The sequence below is a fragment of the Macrosteles quadrilineatus genome, unplaced genomic scaffold, assembly GCF_028750875.1.
Source record: "Macrosteles quadrilineatus isolate MER2022 unplaced genomic scaffold, UCM_ALF_1.0 Scaffold_6__1_contigs__length_79288215, whole genome shotgun sequence".
Taxonomy (NCBI): Eukaryota; Metazoa; Arthropoda; class Insecta; order Hemiptera; family Cicadellidae; genus Macrosteles; species Macrosteles quadrilineatus.
This window is the reverse complement of record NW_026542599.1, coordinates 49,921,911-49,936,553: the sequence shown is the minus strand read 5'-3', so window position 1 is coordinate 49,936,553 and position 14,643 is coordinate 49,921,911. Positions and strand designations below refer to the sequence as shown.

Sequence of the window (14,643 nt, the reverse complement as noted above, 5' to 3'; positions counted from 1 at the left end):
TTTTAAAACAAAAGTACTTACAGAATTCAAATATTGAAATACAAAACATAGTTTTATGGGATTAAATATTAGAAAATTAAAAAAATAAACAAAAATAAACAGCTTATGTTATATTTGAAATCTTGAACAGAATTTAAAGAAATTTCAAAGATAATAATCTTTTTTTATTTTTACGTACTTAGTACTACAACTCTATTGTTCCTCCATTTCGACCTCTTGATTGATATTAAAGTTTTAAAATATAAATCATAAGATAGCTGAGTGAATATTAATTAAAGAGTCATAATGAAAATTGAGGAGATGTTAACATTTTTGTTTTATTTCAAATATAAGAAATGTAAATAATAATAACATTTTTTTAAGATCCCAAAAATTGATAAGTTGCTCCTGATTACGCTATTAATTACCTGTAATTTATAAGTTTCTTAGCACTGGCTGAATATTTTTTGAGAGCAATGTTAGTTTGTTTACTTTAAGCAGTGTTTAGTGGCAGTTGTATTAAGTGTCAGTGGTATTATGTGTTTATCAAAACAAAGTAATAGTTTGTTCTTTTGTTTACTTTATTTTAATAATTGTTTAATTATTTAGTACCTTCAAAACCTTGTTCTTCTTCCTTGTCAATTAATTCCTCAAGAATACTTCTTTGTTTTTTTATTCTTTTTATCAATTCATCAGTTTTAGAATCACCAGTAGTATCTTCATCATCTTTTAGTTCAGCTTCCTGCAGGGATTCTTGCTTGATTTCTTTTGGAGTTTCTGTATTAGAAGAAAGACCATTTGAATCCACAGAATTTCCACTATCAACTTTCAAGGCTTTGGACGGACTCTGCATTTCTATGGAATTCAAACCTTTTCCATTCAATTCAAATCCACTCTCTTGAAATTCACAAGATTCTTTAGTGATTTCTAAGCCATTTGGTATCGATTGTACACTGTCAAAAACTTCTGCTTTGTTTATTTCGTTACAAATTAAACTTTGCGAAGACCTTCTACTTATAGAAACATTAGTAACATCGACTTTGGAAAAACTTTCTCTCCGTTCAACTGAAGTTTTTCGAGATATTGTTTGCTCTTCTTCCAAATTTTGTTCAGAGAGCACCCCGTTTCTTGTTGTGTCTACAGGGGTAATTTTAGATTTTTTATCTTCAACATTATTCGAGCTTGTTTCTTCTCTTTCTAAGCTATTTGGTATAGATTGTACACTGTCAAAAACTTCTGCTTTGTTTATTTCGTTACAAATTAAACTTTGCGAAGACCTTCTACTTATAGAAACATTAGTAACATTGACTTTGGAAAAACTTTCTCTCCGTTCAACTGAAGTTTTTCGAGATATTGTTAGCTCTTCTTCCAAATTTTGTTCAGAGAGCACCCCCTTTCTTGTTGGGTCTACAGGGGTAATTTTAGATTTTTTATCTTCAGCATCATTTGAGCTTGTTTGTTCTCTTTCCTCAAATGAAATTCTCTTAGCTGTCAAAGATTTTTTTCTGGATCCTAAATCATCTTCTTTAACCTCTTTAGCTGTACAAGAATCTTCTACAGTTTTGTTTTCTTTTTGCAACAAACTTGCTCTTCTAGATTGTGGTTTGTCTAAGTTTTCCTCAGACACTTGGTGAGCCTTCACTACTTCATCTACAATAGACATTCCTCTCTTCTTTAGGATACCTTCTTCTGTTCCTTTATTTGAGGCTACCTCAACTGATTCCTGGTCTTCAAAGGTAAACAACTGGGCGTTTTCACGTTCTGGTGTGTCTTTTGGCAAGGGTGTTTGCCTATCATCATCAGACAAAGATACAATTGAAACATTGCGACTGATCGACAAGCGCATTCCTCTGTCGTCGCTTTCAGAAAACTCTTCAATCAAGCAAGATCCGTTCACTAACTCATCATTTTCATTTTCCACCTTAAGTTCTACACACGAGAAACTGCCAACTTTGGCTATGTCGTTTTCGAAAATGTCTCGCTCTTCATCTCCAACATCTTCGATGGAAACCTTCTGTGGAATGGCACCTCCTGTAATATGACTTGGTTAATTCAAATTCACATTTTTTAAGAATTTTCAAGAACAAAATGATAAAAATTAAAATGAAAATGTATAAAAGATGTGATAAATAAAAACCCTCTTATAGTTGTGATATTGGTCGTATTGAGTTATTGTAAGGAATTTATTTAGTTATGCTCTATTCTAGAAGAGAGTGAACACCTATTAGTCTATTCTAAAACATAGCGAGCATTGAACTATCTTAAACTAATAAAGCGTTGCATAAATCTTTCAGCAAAATATAGCAAAAAACTGTAAAATGTACACATTCAACTAATAAAACATATAATGATGATTGTTAAGAAATGAATGGAAATAAATCGCTTGTTGAAAGTATTCCAAATAAAAATGCAATAAAAAAACTTTGAAAAACTTTAAATAAACCAAAACATAAATAAAATAATTTCAGCACAAAAACCCATTAAAATAAAAAAAGTGACATTGTGCTGTTAAAAACTGTATGATGAAAGTGGACTGTTAAATAAAATACATAACCATTTAAAATTTCATACCATAACTGTATGTGAACAGGGAAAATATTTGTACTTTTAAAGAATAAAAATGTATACTAACTTAGTAATATAACTCAGCAATCTTTTTTGTTACCGATCAGACATAAATTTTGTTTCATGCCATTGGAAAACATTTCATGAACAAACTTAACATGCTCATCACTATTACGGAGAGAAAGCCCACAGCCAATTTTTATGCAGTAACCTTTAGTTAAAGTTATTTGTTTGTTAACAATTATTTCCAAGACCATTCATGTATGTAAACAATGTGAAGTAAAATAACCGAATACAAATTGTTGAGAGAATAATATTCTGTGACGAGTTTTTTTTATCATATTAATCTTGATATACTTAAAATCCAAATGTGAACGTAACATAACTGTTTTACGTTTTATAATATACATGCTATCTTTAGTAGTCCTTGAAAGATTTGAATTGCTCTTACATCCTTAATAAAATACAATTTAATCACACAACCTTTATAAAACCTATGAAAAAAAACTCAGCATATTATTTTAGTTTTAGCATTCAGTTTTAACTTCCACCTAGTCGGAGCACATACAGTATTGAGTAATTAATCACTTGTTGTTACATCAATCGATGACAAGATGTCAAGTACCGGTCGTCATCGATTTGACTGTCAAAGCCAAGCTAAGCTGATGCTTCAGGGTGAACACCTTATATGCTGATGCAATATTGACTAATGATAACTTAACAACAGGGCTACACAGACAGGCGAGAGAGACAAATGGAAGGGAACAACCAAATGTTAACTTAATTTGATATAACTTTCCTAATCCCTGGTGTATGATTGATTTTAGAGAAAGTGACGATGAAATTCCTTAGTGTTCTAATTTTTGTCAATTAGAGTGGCGAGCAGGATAACTCTACCACCAACAATTTTGTCATTTTGTACAGTCATCTCAACTATTGATTGCCATTAATTTAATTTAGTGACATGTTTATGTAAAATAATTCTAAAACATGTCACTGTTTAATCTAAGCCCCTGCCTATTCAGTGTGGCCCCGTTTTCCTCTATAAATGACCACTTACCCTCCACCTCGACTGTTTTGGGTTTTTCCTGTTCCTTCGGAGTGACTTCCTCAATCTCGTCCCTCGTTCCTCTTGTAGGTTCTTCTACAATGTCAGTCTTCGCTTTCTTTTCCTCCACAACTTCATCCACCGCTTCTTCGGTGGTCGCCGTTTTTGCAGCTTGCGGTTTCGGCTTTTCCACCTCCTCAGTCTCTGCTTTCTTGGCCGGCTCGGGTGTTTGTTGTGCCTCGGTCGCGTCACCCTCCATCATCGAGGTTTGCGCTAACACAGACACTCAAACATGATCACACGACAGCACAACCCTGGGGTCAACTGCAGGGTTCCACACAAACACTGGGACTTGCAAGTTACCGGTGGTCGGAGGCTGCTCAGTGTTTGTCACGTGATTTTTATTTGAGAAAAAAAGTTATTGGAATAGTGTAAATTTTACAAAAAAACTTTTACTTTTGATGAACAGAGATAATTTTTTACTAGACATTTTTTCCTTTAAAATTTTTCAAAAGTAAATATTTTTCCGTTTAGAAACCAATTTGCGCTATAAAATGTCTTTTATATGTAGATTAACCAAAAGCTTAAACATTAAGGGTTTAAGGATGTATTAAAAAGATCATAGAACATCATAAAAGTTAAAGATGCAATATACAACACTAAGGAATATGTTTTAAGAATTTTTTTTACGATAGTAAACTTCTCTTAATGGGAAAGGGCCCACTCGTGTACAGGAAACACAACAAATTAGAATATTTCACCAACAGACTTTTTTAACCAAGGAAGGTGTGAGTGGGATGAGAGATGCTTTCAGGTCCAATGAAGGCCAATGAAGGAAGTGCAATGAAAGAGAAATATTCTAATTTTTCTTAAAGGTGTGTTGTACACATTTTTGTTCTGTTCGTTACTTATTCCCAATTAAGTAAGTCGTTATCATATAAAAACTCCACGTAAAAGTAAGTATTCATTTTGAAAATGGCAAATGAATATCATAGATGGTTTAGATTGAAAAACCTTTCACCACAACTAAAACATTTAATATAAAATGAGGTTACTATCGTCAATGAGTCCTATATTGTCGTATTATGGTATTATAGGTTAAATAGACTATAAATGGTTGTGATGAGATGGTGATTTCAAACTAGTTTCTAAAAAAAAATTAAACAAAACTATTAGCCTACAATAAAATTAATTTTAGAAAAATAATATAGAAACTAATCAAATTTTAATAAATTTTCCGAAGCATTAGTGATTGTTAGTGTGGTGTACCAGGTTTAGCATAAAAAATATGTTCGTGGTAATACAAAGAAAAGTAAAAAAATATACATAGGTAGAATATTCAAATTCTTTGAAGGTTAAATATAGCCTAAATCTATTTTTAAGTACAAATGAAATAAACAATGTTTGTAAATGTCTGCATGAATATTTGATGAGCAGCCTCGCCTAAGAAGAAAATATACAAATTGTTCCCAATTTGACACAACTACTACTACTTTATATACACTGGTATCTGGTAACCGATAATGCCTGATTTGCAAGATTTGGGTAAGTGGGCATATTAAAACCAAAATTATCTATTTGAGAATTAATTATATTCAACCTTTTAGTTGTTAACTTCAATTAATTCATTAATTGACAAACTAATAAAAAAAATATAATAAAAACATAACAAACTAAAAATACATTCCTGGAAAATTAAAATAAATTACATGTATGTTTTGTTTGTAAATGTAGGGGACCCAACATGTGTTTGACGATTTGTAAATTACTTTGGTAACAGCATAAAATCTAATCCCATTAATCAAAAGTGAAATAAATTATTATCTAAATTTCATTCCAACTTCAGTTTCAAAGCAATTAGTACCTGTTTGTAAAAATTAACTATAAAAAATAAATTTTGTATATCATGACACTACTTACACATTCTTTTACGATCTTCAACATTCTTCTCTTGTTAATGTTAGACATCCTGTTAGATTCTTCATGGTTAACTCTGTGTCACGTAATAGTATGTGTGTTTAAATCATTTTGAAAATTTCTATCTCCTAATGAAAGGGCATATAAGGAATTTACATCCAACCCTGATAATTCCCACTCTACCACTTTCCCGTACATATTACCCTTGCTGTGTGGCATGTCGGTTACCAGAGGTAGACGTAAAGCCCATCTCGGAGAGAACTTACTCTGCACCAGCACTGTAGTCTTGGTCACCGAGGTTCCCATCTCGTTGGATGCCCTCACCTCGTACTCGCCTCCGTCCGCGACCTTGACCAGCGTGAAGGTCATGTTGTAGTTCTCCACGCGCTGAGAGTCTCGCGATATCTTGATGTGTGCGTCGCCAGTCACCTCTTGGCCGTTCTTGTACCTGTGTCATCAGATTTAATTTAGAGAAGTAATTCTTTGCCGAAATAGACTTCCTTGAATCCATTCGGTCCATTTCCCCCAACAAATTACTGCCGACTAATCTTTAACAAGTGCAACATTGTCAATGCTTGCAACATAATAAAAAAATTATAATAAAGCAAAAACCAAAAATGGGACATAAAGCGAACGAAGAAAGCCCTATATATTCAATAGCTTTGACAATGCTGCGCTAGCAATAAAAGTAGTCACCAGTAATTTTTTTATGAAGATTTGGACTACCCTGTTAATAAATAAGGAACCCTATTTATGTTACAAATAAACTCTAGGGCCTTTAAAAAGAATGTTTAGACATTTACTTTTGAATAGCATAACATGTACAGGCCTATGAATCAAACTATAATTCTGTTCAAAGAAATGGAACATTCAATCATTTAGGATATACTCATAAGTGTAGCTAGAAATGACAACAATATTGACCAGTGCAATACCTGCTCATAGCATAAAACGATAAAACTAATTTAAGGGAATCCTACAGTTGGTGCAATGTTTTTTCAATAGTAGGCCTACCATTAAACTTGGCAAAATAGCTAAAACTAACAGTATTGGAAACCTCTTGAAGATATGAAAATCACTTCTTCACTTCAAGAATGATTATTTTTTTTATAATTATAGACCTTTTAGAGATTGATTATGTAACAGGTAACACTGAATCACTTTACTGTCCTCAAGTGACTCACATAAATTTAATCCAGGTACTGTGGAACCTCAATAACAAGACCCTCAATATTTCATGACAACTATATGATCAAAGTTTTGGTCTTTGCATTAGCAATCTATGCAAAGATGTTTACTACAAAAATACAAAATACAAAAACACGATAAAGAAATAAAACGACAAATTACAAGATATGGTAAGGTAAATTAATAAAATTATAGGGCCTAGAATGTTTTAGCCCTCTTGGTATATAATTAATCCTAAAAAGTAAAAACAAATTAAAAACAAAAACAAAATTCACACATTACACATATTATTAACATGACGTTCTCCTTGTATTAGTGCAGATAAAAGATTCTATTTTTTTACATTTATGTAAAAAAAGAAGAATCATATAACTTAATTATTTGTGTTTTGTTTTTATGTGATTCTTGTATATACAACTTGAATACAGATAATTTTATTTGAATAGCAAGCCTACTCTTGATGACTAGTGTCATTTTCAAATACCCTTGACATTGTATTATCGCTAATCACATTATTTTGCATTACCACTAATCACATGTTATTGCAAAACTCCGTTAAGAAGACTTCCCCCTAATATAGTACACTGTAGTATGTTAATTACCATTTAACAGCTGGATCAGGTGTTCCTTCTACTTCAATCTGCAACGTGAGACTCGCACCTTCGTCTACCTTGATCTCACTGGGCAGCGGCTTAGAGAACCTCGGCTTGGCTACATCGACATTTAAAATAAAGTTTCAATAAAAAAATTTACTAATTACTAAATATTGATTCAATATTAAACATAAAGAATAGAACATGTAGTAAAAACTACTGAGAAGGCCGGGCACTGCAGATTGGAATGAAATGACTAAGTCCAAGAAATATAACTAGTAACCTCTACAAGAAAGAAAAGAATCCCATTCTTTGGATATTTATTAAGGTCTATAATATCCCGTATTATTTGATAGTTGTTGTTATTATGACTATTATATTTATCAATCATATAAATAGTCATAAAGATCATATAATGGGACAGCAAAACATCAAGTGGATTACAGAAACAAAAAAAGTTATGAGAGAGCTAACATTTTTGAAAGATTTAAAACCCAAGACCACTAAAATAAAAACACAATAAACTTCAACTTCAAGAGTAAAAGCGATTTCAGACGAAGAAAGTTATGGTCTGACTTGATGAAAAACACTGAAAAAGTACTGGGAGAAAATAAACCAAAAACAGAAGACAAGAAAACATGAACTTTTCTAAGTTATAATGACTTAAACGGTCTATAAGATGAAAATAAATAGATGCATAATAAATATTTCTTAATTCATGGAACTTTATGTACTGCAATCAAAACTTAGCAAGAGCTACCCCTTGTGTAAATTCTCCTTGATTTCAATTACTAATCTGAGAGTTTATTTAGATTTTAGTTAAGAGTGACTTTACATTGATTTATTTCTTTCTTTATTCAATTGGTGAACAGAAAATATACTTTGTATATTGTGTTTTAGTGAAATAATTTTAAATCCTAAACTTTTCCGACCATAAGATTAAGGGTAGGAATCCCATCTCAGCAAGGTCTGGTGTGCAACTCATTCTTGAGAAGTTCACCCGTCTGCCACAATGTTTTGTTAGGAAGACACTAACGGATGGGTCGGTTGTAATTGACAGGATGGGTTCTCTTTTTGAGTTTAGGAAGTGTATCAGGCATTTTCATACATTTTGCTTATCCTTACTTGGTCTGTCCACCAAAACTTGTTTTAAATTTTGAAACAATTTTGATTTTATGTTCCAAAGTGTGGAGGGGGGGGGATATAGGCAGAATTAAACTATTGGATAATCCACAGTTCAGTTTAAAGGTTTGTAACACCCTCAAAACGGAATCAAGTCAAAATAGCTTGGGTCCCTGGACACTCGGGGCATGAGGGGAATGAGAAAGCCGATGCTTTGGCCAGGAGGGATGCATAAGTTCCCTGTTAGCTGACAGGGACAGAACCCTACTGCGGTACCCCAATAAGCTCAGGAGTAGCTTAAGTCCAAGACTGGCCTTAGAAATATTGAGTTTTTGATAAAAGTCTACTTACAGTAAACGGTGAACTTGGAAGTGCTTTCTTCTTTGCCGAGGTCATTGACAACTTTGACACTGTATTTCCCAGACAACTCTGTCGTCACCTCTTTGATGATCAGTTTGTAGTTGTCTCCCTCTTCAATTCTGGTGAACTCTGTCTTCTTCTCCGTTATCTCAACCTCATTGTGGAACCTGAATTAGAATTTTACTTTAGTCAATTATGTAGACTGTTATGAAAGTGAATAGCTCATTTAGTGTAGGATATACAATTACATTGCTTTAATGTTATTTGATGATTGAAGAAAAATTTTAATTCGGTTGTACAAATGGTAATTTTGGAACAAATAAAACCATTACGTATTTTAAATGCAATGTAATAAAAGGTCGTGACAGAAAAGACGTTTAAGAATTAAATAGTGTTTATAGTAAAGTAAGCAAGCATAATTTTAAACCAAGTAATTGAAATTGTCAATTTTGGCATGGCTTCAATTAATATTTAAATTTAATTCAATTATCGTGAAATTGGTAAAACCCACCATTTGACCTGTGGTTTGGGGAAGGCCTCGATGTTGACAGTGAACTCGATGTTGGTGTCTCCTTCGTTGGCCTTCTGGTCACTCAGTTTCTGGCGGAACTGAGGGCAACATTTGACAAACATGTCTCCGTCATCACGCGTCGTTCCGTGAGTATTGCTGATCTCACAACTGTACTTGCCCGTGTCCTACAAACAAAACAGCATTTAAACCATTACGTACAATGTGTATTTAAGTAACCATATGTTAGATTTAAAATGTATTTTTGTAAACAATAATATGACCTACAGTTTTTGTGATGTGTCTGATGATGCCAGAATAGCCGGCAAAAGGCCTCATGAAAATAAAAATTTAAAAATATTGGCGAAGTTTTAATTTTAAATTAGAACATTCAAACAATGAGAAAAGTTACCACCCAAATGGCTACACCTCCCCCTCATAGATTCACTGGTCTATGCAAAATAGCACACAAATGTTAGCGCTTGTGAGCCCAATGACAAATAGCATTTAGTATGACTGTTTCAAAAGGTTTTGGAAGATGTATTTTACCCAAATAATATTAAACTTAAACAAACTACTTTTATGTAGCAATTGCTGTACTTGATTGACTAACATGTGACCAGAGCCTCATCATTTCTTTTCTAAACTTAAATATAGTCTAAGGTGATGTTTAACTGAAAGTACATTAAGCCTCACCTTGCGGTTGATACCATGAACCACCAAGGTGTGAGTAGCTCCATCCTCACTTATCTGTATGTGACTGCCATCACTCTTTAGCACGACACCGTCCTTCAGCCTGAAATACACAGCATTTAACACTTCAGAACAAACGGTCCGTTTTAAAGTGTTTTTGGGTACGTTAGTTTTGGGTTCAAAACGATTATTGGTCAAAGTTAATGGTTACAACAAGTCAAACTTACAGTCTTGTATAGGTTTGCCAACAAAGAAACTTTATTCATTTAATGGTTTACATGTTTACAATGTTTTCTTGTTTTTCCCCTACCTTCATATTCAAGAACGGTAGGCTCCAGCCTGTGACAGTTTACACATTAATTCAGGCTACACCTCTAGAAGTTTGCAGCATTATTACATACCTAAAAGCCATTGGTCAGTGACAGGATTCGAACCTGAGACCTTAGGGACTAAAGACCCACATTCTACCACTAGTCCAGCTAGGTCCCAGAACATGTAAAAAATTTATAATTTTATCATTGTCTAATGTCTAATGTCTATGTTATCCAACTTGGCTGAAGCAGGTTTCGATAACTAAGCTGAGGTCACTCACCACTTGACAGAGGGCATGGGGTCACCCCTGACCTTCACCTGGAAGGTGACTGTGTCTCCCTCACTGGTCTCTATGTGTTTGGTCATGGTCTTGATAAACTCTGGCGGACTGTGAACCTCCACCTGAAACAGCAGAAAAACACAATCAGAATGAGGTAGAATGTTTCAAGAAGTACAGTAAACATTGTAGTGATAATCTATAATGATAAACATATTAATTATACTTTCATTCCTCCAAAATCCAACCTTGAAAATAATATGTAGTAAGGGTAAAAACACACATACAGCGATTGAGAGCGGAGCGAGCGGGCGATGTCGCACACATATAGCAACTTACGAGAGCAAGAGCGACACGAACGGGAGCTCGATCATTTCCTAGATGTCACATAGTACAGTAAGCTCTCACAAAATTTGCAGCGCAGTGAAAACAATTGTTTAAAAACATCCATTTTGCGTGCTTCAAACCGGTTGGAGTGGGTGCATAAAGTGAAGAAAGGAAGGGAGGTGCATGCCGCATGGTGATTGGTGAATATCACCATTTTGTTTCCAGTTCTTAAGGAGCATGATTACGACTTGTGCAATACATGTGTATGTCTATAGGCTCATGTTAGACTGTTGTAACTTAACCTCCTTGAGTTGAATTTCTCAATGAACTATAAAAATGAATATATCTATATAACAGGTTCCTGGTTATCAAAAACCTATTCAGCTTCACCCGAGACCCCAGTATTTGAGACAAGCTTAATTTCACATTACTTACCTAACCTAAATTATTCTGAATTAAATCCAAATTAATGAACAAAAGTAGAGACCTGTTACAATGATCAGATAGCATAATAAAAATAATAATGTATATATGACAATCACCTTCGCACAGTGACTAGAGCAGACTGACTCAAGACAAAGTAGTTGCCTGCTGCGCTCTCAAACGCTCGAAAAAACAAACGAGATTGTTCCAAAGTTAACCGCTACGCTTCCAACCAATGTTTGTGTGCGCGTTACTACTTTATTGTATGGGTTTCATTTTGCCACCCTAACCCACGCCGCTCCACTCCCAATCGCTGTATGTGTGTGTTTACCCTAAAACCTCAGAAGAGATAGGAGTGGTTAGTGTGAATAGCACAGGCATTGTCAGGTTCTTGGATGGAAGATGTTGCAAAAGCCTTTTTCATGAATTATTCCAACCTTTTCATAGTATCAAAATTTCAATTTTAATTTGTATTCCAAAAAATGAACCAAAAGATGAATTTGTAAGTTATTTAGTTATGCTTTCCTAGTGTTCAGTGAAAGTTCAACTCCGAAGTTTATAGCTTTTTGTTGGTTTGTAACTGAATCCAGCTGTCTTATGTCATTGGGCTTATAAAATCATCCTGGCTAAAGAACCAATTGATCTTGCTCAGTAACAATGATATCAGCTCATCCATTCAACACTCATCCTTCACTCGTATTTACGTTAAAATGCACACTCTAGTAAGTTGGCAATGTAGACATACATCTATGTATGGAACATACCTTGCAGAACTCGGAGGTCTGACTGAGTTCGTTGGTCGCCACAACTGAGTACGCCCCCGCATCGTCCAGACTCGCCTTGTCTATCACCAGCTCGTAAGTGGCGTCCGCCTCGTTGTATGTCTTGATACAGTCACTCTTGGTGATCACCTTGCCGTCTTTGTACCTGCAATAATAATGTAAATTGGATTTGATATGCGTCTCTTTTAATTTATTGAACGATTAAACATTAAAAGCTTATGGAAAAAGTGTTAGTTTGAAACTTGGTCAAGAAGACATGAAAATTCATCTCTTACGATAATTATATCAGTAGAGGAAGACCTTAAAAGAGACTGCGGTAGTTTTGTGAGATTAGCAGTAGCCTAATTCTTGAAAGAAAGAATAAAATTATATAATCCCATTGAATTTTGGGTACTAGAATAGACATCTGTATGCACCAGCTGTAGTAAATTTGTTTATTCAAAAATAATGTAACTGAGTGAAACAATCACAGATTGCGCTACAGTCAAGATAATTAGATTTCCTCTTTTTTTGATGATTTTCTAATTGATGTGGAACACAAGATCGTACCATTTGACGTCAGGCTGTGGACATCCTTCCACTTGTACCTTCAGTTTGATCTCAGCACTGGCCATACAAGAGACATCAGACAGCTTCGTCTTAAACTTGGGAGGAGCTGAAACATAGCCGCAGAAAATTATAGTTATAGTATGTTTTTGGATGTAAGTTTTACAGTCAGTAAAACAAGACAAAATTGGTGGTTTATCATGCACTTTTTGTACATTTTATGCAATATGACATAGAAAATGTGTCAATGCAACAGGGATCATGAAAATTCAGAAGAAATACAAAAGTAGTCGAAAAAGACATTTTTGATCAACACAATTGTTTGTTGGCTACAAGAGTAATTTTGAAATAATTTAGGCTTAGTTACACAAAACATATTTTCTCACTTCTGGTATTGAGTTTTGGATACTTAAGTAGACAGCTGAATTCATCTTTGAAACAATAATAATGGCTTGGTTATATGACCCAAAAAAACCGTCAAAAGAAGCTACAATATGTCACCCAGTCAGTTGACATGGTTAAAAAGTTGGTCTATTCAACAGAATTCAGTAGTTTACATTATCATATTAGTGGTAGCTCATTAAGCTTAATTCATTGTTATTCACAGGCAACAGCTGTAACATGTGAATGGAATATCTATTCATAGTCAAAGCATCTATAGCATATATAGCAGATAGTCAGCGGGTACAATAGTAGGCTTGAAGGCAAGTACCACATACAGCTCTTGCTGTTAACCTCAACATTAATCCTACTTGTTGTGCACAAACAGCTTTGAGTAATAAATGAACTACTTTTTTGGATAGTGTGAAGTAGCTGGCAGAGTTGACCATTTCCAACATACTTTATACCACAGCTTAATATACCTTTCACCATGAGATGCACAGTGTCGTGGTCCTCGCCCAGCTCGTTGGACGCAGTTATCTTGTAGTCTCCGGCGTCACTCGCCTCTACATTCTTGATCACCAGACTCATTGACTCCTCCTCCACGTCGTGCAGGAACTTGTACCTTCCTCCAGCAGTGATGTCCTTGCCATCATGACTCCTGGGAAAGATGATGTCAGTGTCAAACAGGGAAAACATGTTACTGTCATTCCAAAGTTGGAACCATAGTGGTGAAAGAGAGGCTAGACACAGACAGATAGGAAAGAGTTTGGAAGGCTGAGATTTGTGGAGGTTACTAGTTAGTTTAGTTTAACCCTATAAACCCTGAGAATTAATGGAACTTGGGAAACCAAGTCAGGATTCAAAGTGGAAGCTAGAAAGAGAGCTGCTGATCGATCGGAACCAAAGGAAGAGACAATAGTTGATACCCTACGCTGCAGTGGGAGTCAGAGGAGCTCAAGTGATTTGAAAGTGGAAGTTTCGTGATGACTTGGTAGCAGGGTGAACATAGAATCATTAATGGAGATTAATATTATTGATCTCTAAAGTTGCTGTTATTCTTAGCTTTGATTGAAAACTATGTATTGTATACTTTATAATATGCTTCAAGTAAGAAATCAATTGGATTTGCCATTTGACAAATGTAAAACTCAAAAGTTTTGGAAACAGTTTAAAAAAATATTTGATTTATGAAGTTCATTTATAATTTTGTTTTTCTGGAACATTACTTCTAGTTAATAAATAGAAATTTTTATTTTATCATGACCACATTCTTGGGTTAGTCTTAAAATTCCTTGTATTAACAAGCCTCCTCTACCAAACTAGGCCGAAATAATATTTTCCCGATGTTTCATGATATGGAAAATCACATAAAAATAATACCACATAGAGGACTGTGTAGTAGTCAAAACCACTTTTGTGTTATTCTAACTTAGGCAGGGTAATTTTAGGTAGGTACTTTCTATCTGAAAGCTATGACCCGAAAAAAAAACCATGACTCCGATTTTGAAGTGTTGTTAAAACTTTGCTTTCTCCAAGTTAGGCAAGAGAAGCCCACAAACAATATTATCTACCATATAATAAACAAATGCCATTAAGAATTTCAATTTAGTACATATAAC

The 14,643-nt window shown here is 34.2% G+C and overlaps 1 protein-coding gene across 10 annotated transcripts in view; it reads right to left on the bottom strand.

Annotated features, from left to right (window-relative positions):
* Nucleotides 1-14,643, bottom strand: part of LOC128996298 (obscurin-like) — a 255,278-nt gene that overhangs the window by 61,361 nt on the left and 179,274 nt on the right. For 8 of the 10 annotated variants that reach the window (XM_054421531.1, XM_054421532.1, XM_054421524.1 and 5 more), the window contains 11 exons: nt 13,504-13,682; nt 12,644-12,749; nt 12,077-12,239; nt 10,566-10,687; nt 9,977-10,076; nt 9,284-9,468; nt 8,764-8,939; nt 7,300-7,408; nt 5,776-5,957; nt 3,605-3,865; nt 592-2,010 (listed from right to left, as the gene is read on the bottom strand). In XM_054421531.1, coding sequence (XP_054277506.1) covers nt 592-2,010; nt 3,605-3,865; nt 5,776-5,957; nt 7,300-7,408; nt 8,764-8,939; nt 9,284-9,468; nt 9,977-10,076; nt 10,566-10,687; nt 12,077-12,239; nt 12,644-12,749; nt 13,504-13,682 — 3,002 coding nt within the window. The remainder of the gene's footprint in view (nt 1-591; nt 2,011-3,604; nt 3,866-5,775; nt 5,958-7,299; nt 7,409-8,763; nt 8,940-9,283; nt 9,469-9,976; nt 10,077-10,565; nt 10,688-12,076; nt 12,240-12,643; nt 12,750-13,503; nt 13,683-14,643) is intronic. The other 2 variants (XM_054421529.1, XM_054421530.1) reach the window with 2 other exon arrangements.